The sequence below is a fragment of the Sorex araneus genome, chromosome X (assembly GCF_027595985.1).
Source record: "Sorex araneus isolate mSorAra2 chromosome X, mSorAra2.pri, whole genome shotgun sequence".
Classification (NCBI taxonomy): domain Eukaryota; kingdom Metazoa; phylum Chordata; class Mammalia; order Eulipotyphla; family Soricidae; genus Sorex; species Sorex araneus.
The window spans coordinates 326,016,275-326,028,743 of NC_073313.1; the positions used below are offsets into that span (position 1 = coordinate 326,016,275).

At 36.2% G+C, this 12,469-nt stretch overlaps 1 protein-coding gene across 3 annotated transcripts in view; it reads right to left on the reverse strand.

Moving 5' to 3' along the window:
* Nucleotides 1-4,061: 4,061 nt before the first annotated feature.
* The window catches only part of WDPCP (WD repeat containing planar cell polarity effector), a 326,531-nt gene continuing 318,123 nt past the window's right edge, over nucleotides 4,062-12,469 (reverse strand). For all 3 annotated transcript variants that reach the window (XR_008627320.1, XR_008627319.1, XM_055121824.1), the window contains 2 exons: nucleotides 12,244-12,275; nucleotides 4,062-4,416 (listed from right to left, as the gene is read on the reverse strand). Coding sequence is in view for 1 of the 3 variants with exons in the window: in XM_055121824.1 (XP_054977799.1) it covers nucleotides 4,366-4,416; nucleotides 12,244-12,275 (83 nt within the window). In the remaining 2 variants the exon portion in view is untranslated. The remainder of the gene's footprint in view (nucleotides 4,417-12,243; nucleotides 12,276-12,469) is intronic.

Consider the following 12,469-nt stretch of genomic DNA (forward strand, 5'->3'; position numbering starts at 1 on the left):
TTAGACTGTGAACTAAGCCAAAGTCCCACACAGGCCAAGGTGAGGAAATATCCTTCTTTCTCGGTTCTTTTCCCTTTTCTGCGAGAAACGAGGTGTGGTGTCCACCATATTATGAAGTCTATTAAGCAGGCAGGAACTTAGAGGCGCGGTAATGGGAAGGGGAAAAAAAACTATATACTTGGAACAGTGGGACGCTTGGGAAATCTCGGGCCGATACCAGCGCATGCTCCGCCGAGACTCGACCCGGATGGCTACACTTTGAGTGGCCACGATGTTGCTGATCAACCAGAATCCGGAGCCTAACTAGACTACTTCCGGTTCCAGAAACTACTTGTAACCATGTCTCTAGACTGAACTAAGCCATAGCCCCACGCAGGCCGAGGACTGGAAATATCCTTTTTTCTCGTAGGGCAGCGTGGTGTCAGCCATAATATGAGGACTATTCATTAAGCAGGCACGAACTTGGTGGCGCGGGAAGGAGGGGGGAAAAACTCTATGTACTTGAAACAACGGGATTTCATATCTCTCCAGTTTCAGCAATGGAAAACTAATTACCAAATGCTGCATTGGCAGTAGGGCTGTCTTTTTTGGGGGAAAACTCCAACAATAGTGAATGTTGTGCTGAAATATGGAATGTAATCAAGGTAAAGTGAAAATGAAGTGAAATTTATCAACTAAGCAGGCAGGGATGGGGGGTGGGAGGTATACTGGGGTCTTTGGTGGTGGAATATGGGCACAGGTGAAGGGATGGGTGTTTGAGCATTGTATAACTGAGACATAAACCTGAGAACTTTGTAACTTTCCACATGGTAATTCAATAAAAAATAAATAAAAATTAAAAAAAATCTGTCCATTTCTTTTAGATTTTCCAGCAAAATAGTGTGAATTTGTTTTTAGTAGTTTCTCATAATATAGATCTGATTTATGTATACATCTTGTATTTTTTACCTTTGTGAGTCTAGCCAAGTCGAAGAAGTGGTTAAGAGAATGAAGAACCTCTGACTCCGGGCACATCTTTTCAATTCCACCGTTCTTCCTGCACTAACATATGCCTCAAAGACCTGGGCCCTACGCAAACAGGATGAGAACGCTATTAGGGTATCCCAAAGAGGAATCGAAAGAGCTATGCTAGGAGTATCACATCTCACTCAAGTGAGAGAAGGAATCCGGAGTTCTGACCTCCGTTGAAGGTCAAGAATCAGGGACGCGGGGCTGGAGCGATAGCAAAGCTGGTAGGGCGTTTGCCTTGCATGCGGCCGACCCGGGTTCGATCCCCGGCATCCCATATGGTCCCTCAAGCACCGCCAGGAGTAATTCCTGAGTGCAGAGCCAGGAGTAACCCCTGAGCATCGCTGGGTGTGACCCAAAAAGAAAAAAAAAAGAATCAGGGACGCTTTCTTGTTTGCCAAGGCATCAAAAATCAGATGGGCTGGTCATGTAATGCTATTCGGAGACGACGCTGGACTAGAGCTGTTACCGACTGGATTCCATGGGAAGTCAGAAGACTGCGTGGCTGCCCACCAACTAGATGGTCAGATTTTTTTGTCAAATCCCTGAATGAATGATTTGAGTCTCTTCCTGTTCCTGGAACAACCAAATATCATTGGGCTGCACTAGCATGCAACAGGGACAAATGGAGACGTTAATGGCGCCCGCTCGAGCAAATCGAAGATCAAGGGGATGACAAGTGATACAAGTGAGTCTAGCCAAAGGGTTGCTTATACTTTTGTTGTTGATTTCCTGTTGTTTTAAAAATAAATTTTATTAAAGAACTGTGATTTACAAAGTTATTCAGTGTTGAGTTTTAGACATACAATATTGTATTTCTGCCCATATTTTTCTCTATATACTTTATAGATTCAGGTTTGATCTCAAAGCCCTTGATCCACTTTCAGTTTACTTTTGTATAAGGTGTGAGACATGAATTCAATAATCACATAATTTCTTGCATGTGATTATCCAATTCTCCCAACACCATTTGTTTAAAAGTCAGTCTTTATTCTTTTTTATGCTCAGTTCCTTTGTCAAAAATTAGCTCACTATATATATGGGGATTTATCCTTGCATATTCTATTCTGACCCATTGGTTAGAGAGTCTTTCTATATTCCACGACCATTATATTTTGATTACTATAACTTTATAGTATAGATTCAGGCTAGATAATGAGTATGGTTTTGTCTCTCTAGAGTCTTTTACAATTTGAAACAGACTACTTTATAACAGACTGTCCCAAGTCCTTGGAAGAATGTTTGAATTTGGAAATGGGTTACATTGAATCTACATAACAGTTTAGACAAGATGGTCATTTTGACAATATTGATTGTTCCAATCCAAGAGAATGGAATGCTTTTCCATTTCCTAAGATGTTCATTTTCTTTCTTGAGGATTTTGAACTTTTATGATATAGGTCTCACCTCTTGTGTTATGTTGATTCCCTAGGTACTTGATCTTTTGGACACTACCTTAAATGGGATAGATATTTGATCTCTTTCTCCTCTAATTCATTATTTGTATGTAAGAATGCAACTGATTTTTGTGTACTGGCTTGTAGCTAGCCACTTCGCTTATTGATTTATTGTTTTTAGGAGTTATTTTTGTGAACCCTTTAGATCTTCCATATTTATCATCTTGTCATCTGCAAATAGAGATAATTTAACTTTCTCTTTTTGAGTTTACATCCCTTTGATTTCCTTTTCTTGCCTGATTGCTGTGTTAGGACTTCTAATAGAATGTTGAATAAGAGTGGGAACAGTAGATGTCCTTGTCTTGTGCCTGATCACAGTGTGAATGCTTTCAGTTTTTCACCATTAAGAATAATATTGGCCATGGGCTTTCTGTAGATCTTGATGAAGGTTTCTTCCACTGCTATTTTATTGACAGCTTTTATCATGAATGGGTGTTGAATCTTGTCAAAAGCTTTCTATGCTTCAGTTGATTTAATCATAAGATTTTTATCTTTCCTTTTATTGATGTGATATATTATGTTAACTGATTTGTGTATATTGAACCATCCTTGCATCCCTGTGATGAATCCCCCTTGATCATGGTGCATGAATTTTTTGATGTACTCTTTAAAAAAATTTTAGAACATTTTAAAAGTTTTTAATTAAATCATTAAAAATCATATAAAAACTGTGATTTACAAAGTTACTAATAGTTGAGTTATGGAAATATAATGTTCTAGTGCCAAACTGGAAAATCTGTAAAATTTCCCTTCCAAATAAAAATACAGGTAAATTAAAAATATACAACATATAAAAACTATATATTTATAATGTTCAATTTATATTTCATGTGCAATATTTGAAAAATATTTTTGCTTATAGACATATGCAACGGTAAAATTGGGTCAGAGAGACAGTACAGTGAGTAAGGCACTGCCTTGTATACAGCTGATCCTTGTTTGATCCCCAGCACCTCTAATTTCTGGGTGATCCTTGAGTGCAGAACCTTGAGCACAGAGCCTGTAGTAAGCCCTAAACACAGTTGGATATGGCCCCCAAACTAAGTAAATAGATACAAATAAAATGTATGCTACTGACTAATGGGTTTTCAAGAAATGGAAAGAAGCTGAGATCTTTTTTGTTTGTTTTTTGTTTTTCATTTTGGGGCCACATACAATGGTACTAGAACTTACTCCTGGCTCTGCGTAAACCACGTATAGTTCCCTCATAGAACCTGGGATGTACCCTGCGCAAGGCAAGAACCTTACCTACAGTTTTATCTCCTGTGTCCCAAGTGTCTGAGGTTATTTTTACTGTTTTGTAAGCTAGAAAGTTGTAATTTTATGCTGGTAGAAGATTTGAGACTTCTGGGTCTGAGACAAAGGAGAATTTCTTTTTTTTGCAGCAACAGGAGCAAAACTATCAGCCTTTTGGTATGTAGGAACTAGTCTATGAATCTTTTTTGTGTGTATGGGGGTATGATTTCCTTAATGAAAATTAGTGATGTAAACAAGATAACAAGATGAAAGGTTTAAATTACTCAGAAGAACCAGATTTAAATATTGTTATATTGAAGTGTTCAATTTATAATTCAAGAAACTTATGAAATTTTATGTTATTGAAAGTAAAACAGGAATTTTATTTAGATCACTTTGCCATTTTGAAGCACTTAGGGGAAACTAATACAATTTTGAATAGAAAGTACTAAGAATTTAAGCTGTTAACTAATTAACAATATCTTTTAGGTCTTAAGCCCATATGGGGATAATGTATTTGTTTTGTTTTTTTATGGCCATACCCACTGGTATTCAGAGGCTACTTCTGCTCCGTGCTCAGAAGTTACCTCAGGGTTTTGCTCAGGGGACCATATGTGGTCCAGTAGATTCCAAGCCATTCAGGAGCATGGAAAGCAAAAGTTTTTTACACCAAACCAAAGTGAACCATTCTGAGAGGACCACCAGCTCCAATTTCCTGAAAGTAAACAAATGAAAACAATTAAACTTGAAGTCATGTGTAGAGTAAATGAATTGACTTACTATTATCTTTACTATTTTATATTCATATTTTTAAAGCATTGAAAATTTTAAGTGATACATTTTTGACAATAACAATAGCTTAAAATACACTGTATATGCGAAACCATGGCAACTGTTTATTTATCTTTCTATTAACATTTTGACAGAATATTCATAAAAATCAGCCAGGGGAAATAACAAGTTAGTCATAAAAAGACATGGAAGGAAGCACAGCACTGTTATCCCATTGTTTATCGATTTGCTCTAGCAGGCACCAGTAACATCTCCATTGTGAGACTTGTTACTGTTTTTGGCATATGGGATACAACACAAATTAAATTTGCAGGCTTCTGCATCTGAACTCTCCTACAATAAAAGGTCTGAAACTGTGGGTCATCATTTGTGGTACTGCATATTTGATTTTATAATACTAACTATCCTAAAAGTTGTTATATAAATAAATTATATAGATTTAAAAAAATTTAATTTATATTCCTAGTGTTCACTAAGTATTTGATAGTGCCCTTTGATGTTATGGTTCATGGAAAAGATCATAGTTTTCTAAGTCTTTTGTCCCTGGTCCGTTTTTTTTATTACGGACCAGGGACAAATGCTGGTTATTTATTTTTCATAGCTTTATTTTATGAAGCTGCAAAGAGACAGGAGGAAGAACCTTATCTATTTCCATTTCATTCTTCTATACCTTCTCCCTTAACTCGTCAAGTATAGAAAAATTAAAAAGAAATTTTTCTTTAGTTTTTGGGTCACACCCAGTGGTGCTTAGGGTATACTCCTCATATCATTACTAGTGGACTTTTGGGACCACATGGTGTGCTGAGGGACCCCCCAGATTGACCACCTGTAAGACAAATACCTTACCTGCTATACTATCATTCTATCACTGTCAGTGTCACTCTAGCCCCAGAAAAATAAAGGCTTTTTATGAAAGATCTAACATTAAGGATGTTAAAAGTAAGACTAAAGATGAATTTTATTACTGAACAAATAATAAAATGAGGTGTTTCTTAAAGTTTGGAGATAAGATACTTAGAGTTGAAATGTTAAAGAGGGAAAATGAAGATATGAATGATGGTTAATACTTAAACTAATAATAGAATAGGGGACATTTATTAAAATTTATTTTTAAGTTAGTCCTTGTTTTATCTTAAAGGTTATATTTACAGGGGATGGGAACACTCGCCTTGAATATTTGAGACCCTAAGTTTGATCCCAGGCAATGTAAGAACAATAAAAAAAAAACCATGATATTATTAGTAAAGGAAACTTTTCAAAAAGTCATTGAATTATTTATTTAATTTTTCATTTTTGGGTCACACCTGATGATGTTCAGTTCTTACTTCCTGACTCTGTGTTCAGGGGTTGCTCCAGGCAGGCTCAGGGGACCATATGGGACCATGTGGGGTGCTGACGACTGAAGCTGGGTCAGCTGCATGCAAGGCAAATGCCTTATTCTCTGTGCTATTGCTCTGTCCCCAACTTACACAATTTCAAGCAGTCATATCTAAAAGCACACGTAGGGTTGGCAAGTAAGGGAAACAAACATGTACATGTATGCATGTTGTATATAAAAACATATATACGTATGCATGTTGTACACATGCATAATGTAAACAAAACTTAAAAAAAAAGAAAACATGGAGGAACAGGTGATAAGAAAGAGGAGTAATTTAGTGTATCTGGAGCTTGTGTACATGTGTTTGCAAATTCAGGGTTTTTTGGTAATATTCAGTTTAAAAAATAAATATAACATTATAATCTGGTAGTAAAGAAACAAACTACAACTCATATACATTGCTATGCCAAAGTCTGTTTCCCACATTATTAGAATGGTTATCAAGAAACTTGGATTTAGAGGTCAGCATGTGGCTTAAATGGTAGAAGTACATACTGTGCATGTGCAAGGAATTGTGTTTCACCTCTGGCATGTAATGGCTCTTGAGCCCAGGTGGGTGTGGCCCACTACCACCACTACATCAAATACCTTAATTTAGCATTTGGCTTGTTCTCTGAATGGCAGAGATAAATTTGTTTATTTTTATAATAACTGGATATAATTATTTTAGAAGGTCAGATTTTACATCCGTAAAGTATCACCTGGTCCATCCATATTCTTAATGTTTTGTGATATTAAATTCTTAATAAGCTTCTTACATTAAGAACTGTACTTAAAAAGGTAGGAATTGAGAAATTAAGTTCTGAAGGATTCCTTAGAATCCTGAAATTCATATGAATCAGTAACTTGCCCACCCTGAATAGCTGAAACAATTCTCAGGAAGATGAGATATCCCCAACATCAACTATATTACAGAGTGGTAGTAATGCAAATAGTGTGATATTGGACTAAGGCTAGACTCTCAAATAAATGGAACACATTGGAAAATTCAGAGACAGATCAAGGAAATGCAAATCAAAGCAACTAGAGTAAATGTAAGAGAAAAAGTAGAAATGAATCAATAGAATATTCTAGGATCAAAGTAGAGGCAATATCAGAGGTGAGTGGTGCCTTACAAGGTAAGGTGACTTCAGATGTTAAATTGGGAATTATCAATAGAACATATAAGTCAGTATAAAGAAAGACAAAGTAAATCCTGAGCACTGCCGGATGTGGCCCAAAACTAAAAGCAGAAAAAAAAGGGAAAAAAAAGAAAAGAAAGATTAAAAAAAATAACAAAGGGACTGAACATAAAGTATGTGTGAATAAGTACTAATTTGAACTTAAAGTATGTTAACATCCAATCTGAACTGTTTGTGGCCAATTATGTTATAATAACTGTCTGACACTTCAGTTGTAAAAGTAATGTTCCTCTTATCACAACTAATGTTTCTCTCATTCTATATAAAAAACATAGAAAAATCCTTGGAAATTTCTTTTTTTTCCTTTATTTTTTAAATGTTATTTTTTAAATTATTTATTTTATTGAATCACCATGTGGAAAGTTACAAAGTTCTCAGGCTTATGTCTCAGTTATACAATGCTTGAACACCCGTCCCTTCACCAGTGCCCATATTCCACTACCAAAAACCCCAGTATACTTCCCACCCACGCCTGCGTAGCTGATAGATTTCACTTCATTTTCTTTTTACCTTGATTACATTCCATATTTCAACACAAAACTCACTATTGTTGTTGGAGTTTCCCCCCCAAAAAAAACTGCCCTACTGACAAGGAAGCATTTGGTAATTAATTTTCCATTGCTGAGAATGACGAGATATGAAGTCGCGAGGCTGCGATTGCAGCCGCGTGGTTTAGGATTTCTGTATTTTAGTATTTTAGTAATTAAGTCCAGGGAGTTTTATGTTAGAAATTGCATCATTTCCCCTCCTGGGGCAGCATGGGGCAATGGCTTAGTTCACAGTCTAGAGACATGGCTGCAAGCATTTGCTGGGACCAAAAGTAGTCTAGCTGGCCTCTGGTTCATGGTCGATCAGCAGCAGAGCGGCTGCACAAAAGTGTTGCAACTTGGGTTGAATCTCGGTGGAGCATGTACTGTTATTGCCCCCGGCCCTCGACTCAATCCTTGGAAATTTCTTTGTTGAATCTCACGTACACTTGTATATTCAAGTTGATGTGTCTATGGATTTTTTTACAGAGTACACAGGTTTTTTTTTTTCTGTAACAAGTGTTCTAAAAACCAATTTTTAAATATGTAAAATTCTGGGATAAAGTTTTTTTATTTATTTAGGTTTTGGGTGATCTCATACCTGGTGGTTCTAAGGGTTTACTCCTGGATCTGTGCTCAGGAATCATTCCTGGTGGTGTTTAGGGGTCCAAATGGATGCCAGGAGTCAAACTCAGATTGGCCACATGCAAAGCAAGTGCCTTTACCACTGTTCTATCTCTCCAGTTCCAAATTTATTTTTTAGCAGCAAATTAAATGTATATTATTATGCATGTATATTCAACTAAGATATGGATTATTTTTCTCCAAGCCAATAAAAATTAAACAATAATTTTAATATGTATACCCATAAAGACATAGATTAAAACAACGATGTTGATAATTCCTATCATTAGTATAGTTACAAATAATTATCACAGTCCTACCATATATAATGTTACAATGGAATTGCATTGGGATTATATGGAATTTCTTACAGGTGAAAAAATAGAGATTTATAGAGTTGAAATTATTTGACTAAGGTTATAATGCTGATAATTGTGGAGCTATCACTTGATCTCACATCTCATAAAGAATCAGTTGCTACGATAATCCACAGGCTTTCTTGGATCTGTTTATGACCTTTTTGAAATTTGTATAACAGGGTATTGATATCTTCTCTCAAGTGAAGTTAGATGAGATGTTAATGACATAATATAAAGAGGGATCCCATAGGAATTACTAATCAAAATGAATTGGGCACCTATCATCATTATAAAACATTTACTTTAAAGCTTTTAGTAGTAGATAATTTGAAACACATACCAAACTAAAATACATATATAAAATAATATACACACATATATAAAATGTTACATTACTCATTTCGTCATTTATCAACTCATGGTGACTCTTTTTTGTAGGGTGGAGTAAAAAATTATATTTAGGAAATGTGAGAGAAAGAAGAGGGAACCTCATAAAGTGAGAGAAAGGAATCATATACTTCAACATAGACTGTGAGCAATTCCAAAGTGGGATACACCTCATGGTGACTCATTCATTCAGTTCATTCATATGTATTCCTCATACTTTCTCCTCACTAGATTATTTTGAGGTGCATGCTAGTTATATAATTTCACTTACACACACTCCAATGTGCATACTTTCTAAAAAAATATTCTTGGGGCGTTAGTATTTTTGGTCACACCTGGAGATTCTCAGCTTTCAATTTTAGTGTTGGTCAGATCACATAGTGCTAGAAATCAACCCACGGTTGGCTTCATGCAAGGCAAACACCTTAACCTCTGTACTTTTTCTCTGGTACTATTATATTTTCTTATTTTAAAATATTTTTGGGGCTTTGGGTCTTTACCATCAGTGATAAGGGATTATATCTGTCTCTCAGTGTGTGGGTTGCTTCTAATAGCTGATCCCAGCTCAGGAGACCAAGCAGTGCCAAGCGATCACATCTGGGCATCTGGCATGCAACACATATGCTCAGCCCGCTAAGTTCTCTCTCTGACCTCCATATTTTATTTTTAGATTTATGTTTATTAAACATTGTGATTTACGAAGTTACTCCCACTACAGTTTCTTCAGGCATACAATGTTGCAATATCGATTCCACCACCAATGTGTCCTACCCTCCACCAATGTCCTCAGTTCCCCCCAGCCCCAGCGTCTCTCTTAGCAGGTACAAAAAATTTTTGTTTCATTACTTGCTTCAAGAAAACTTAGAGGAATGGCATATGCAATTATCAGAAAATAAATCCATAAAAGTCAATTTTTGATGACTGCTATATATTAACCTATGTAAAGAAATGAATTAAAATAATTTAACACAATAGAACATCTACTCTCATTTACATAGGTATGTTTTCAACTCTGGTATCTAAAATATACTGCATCAACTTTTGTATTGTTTCTCATTCTAGTAAAAATCCTTTCTTTCAGGCATTAATAAAAATATTTGATAGTATATTTTAGAGTTTACATAAATAGGTAAAGCCTAAAATACCCCCAGGTAAATAGGTACAATTTAGTAAAAGTGACGAGAATTAAGAAAATTGAAGGGGGAAAATATGAATAAGCCAAATCTGAATGTACTTTGTACTGGTGTATAGTATTTTATCCTGAGATAGGGAATACTGAAAAGACTAGTAAGATATAGCATATTCAGTATCAATGAGATGTTAAATCATGACTGAAAATGAATAAAATCCCTGAGTAAACTAGGGATAATCTGACTTCCCTTAATCTAGTAGAGGGCAACCATCAGCACCATGAGTGAATGCCATACTCAACGCCATGTGCTGAGAAGTTTGTCCTGTCCTTTAAAGAAGCTCCTTTAAGGATTACTCCACAGCTTGGAAGCCAACCTCACATGCTAGGTGAAGAAGCAGCTCTGATTGAGAAGGGATCACCAAGCAAAGGGTGCTAGGCAGGCCCACTAGGGATAAGATGCCTACTTAATACCTCTGTAGCAAACTTCAATACATACCCAAAAAGAGAGAGAGAGAGCAAAAGGGAATGCCCTGCCACAGAGGCGGGGTGGGGTGAAGGGGACAGGGTGGGAGTGGTGGGAGGGATGCTGGGACAATTGGTGGTGGAAAATGGGCACTGGGTAGAGGGATGGGTACTCAATCATTGTATGACTGAAACGTAAGCATGAAAACTTGTAAGTCTTAACTTTGTCTCATGGTGATTCACTAATAAAAAAATTTAAAAAAATAAAGAAGCTCCTTTAACACTTTTTGTAAGGCTGGTCTCAAGGCTATGAATTTCCTAAGTTGCTGTCTCTGAAGCTTTGTATGGTTCCATCAGATCTGAATGATAATCTAGCTGATATAATATTCTCGGTAAGGTTTTCATTTTGTTTAGTTTTTGTACTATATTCTTTTATTCATTTCGGTAACAGATCCTCATTTAATAGATCTCCTTTCAATCTTATGGGATCTCCTTTATATGTACGTTGCTTTACTGATTTTGCCGGTTTCCATATTCTGTCTCTATCTTTGAAATTTTTCATTTTGAGTACAATGTATCTTGGATTTTTCCTAGCTGGCTCTATTTTCTCTGGGACCTTTTGGACCTCGTGGATCTTTGTGCCTGTACTCCTCAAGTCCAAGAAATTCTTCTCTATGGTTTCTTTAAATATTGCTTCTTCATCAAAATTTTTATTATAAAATTGTCTGAGAATTTTATAAGCTAGTTGGTGCTGCTATAGCTCTCTGTGTTCTTGGTTTTGCTCATGAGCTTGGTGGGCTTCTATGAGTCTTGCCCATTGGATATGTTTTACTCCTACTGTGCTGTGAGTAGTGTGAAATTAGGAGAGCGACTGTGTTTTCCACTTTCTGCTATTTTCTATAAGTTTCTTTCATTGAAGCTCTTTGGTCTTTTTCTCAGCTTCTGTTAATCTGCTGCTCAGAGTTTCTGTGGACTTTTAAACAGATCACCTACCATGCTCTTCATTTTTGCTTACAGTTTTCTCATTTCAGCACTCATTTTTCCTTATGTTGACTTTGCTGACTACCCGTGCTATTGTTTCTCTGATCTCATTAAACAGCCTCACAGTGGTGTCATTAGAGGCATTGTCTGAGAGTTTTATAAGTTTGTTGGTGCTGCTATAGCTCTCTGTGTTCTTGGTTTTGCTCACGAGCTTGGTGGGCTTCTATGAGTCTTGCCCATTGGATTTGTTGTGCACCTACTGTGTTGTGAGTAGTGTGAAATTAGGAGAGCTATTGTGCAACCACCTGCTTCAGGAGTTGTGGAGCTTCGACCCTTGCTATGGCAGAGTTTGGTGTGGGCACTGCTAGACCTAGTGGAATAGAGGGGAATTTTCCTTCAGTATTCTGGAACGGTCAGGGAGTTGTGTCAGTCAGGCAATAGATCTACCTGGAATGGTGTGGTATTGTGCAGAGTTCAGGAGTTGTAGAGCTGGACCCCTTGCTATGGTGGAGTTCAGGGCCACCACTTTCATTTTTTTTAAAAAAAGCTAATTTAATAATTGCAACTTTGAAAAACAGAATAGTTTTCTATAAAGATGTTTCCAGTTACTGTATACCATATAGGCAGCATTTCCTGAGTTCAAAATTATAAAATAGAATTTTTTTTAACTTAAAAGTTAACTTAAATTTATAATAATTGTAAGGAAAAGTGTTTACCTGTCCTAGATAATCTTCTTTTATTTCTCCTTCTAAAAGAAAGAATCGCAATATTCATTATCTTCAAATTAACAAATAACTTTGACAAATATTAACAAAACCTTTTCATGTATTCACTAAACAGAAATACTAAAGGTAGTCAACACAAATACTGAAATCACTAAACAAAGCAACAAATAAACCTTGAAGTAGTATAAAAGTACCAGTTATTCTCATAAATACATGT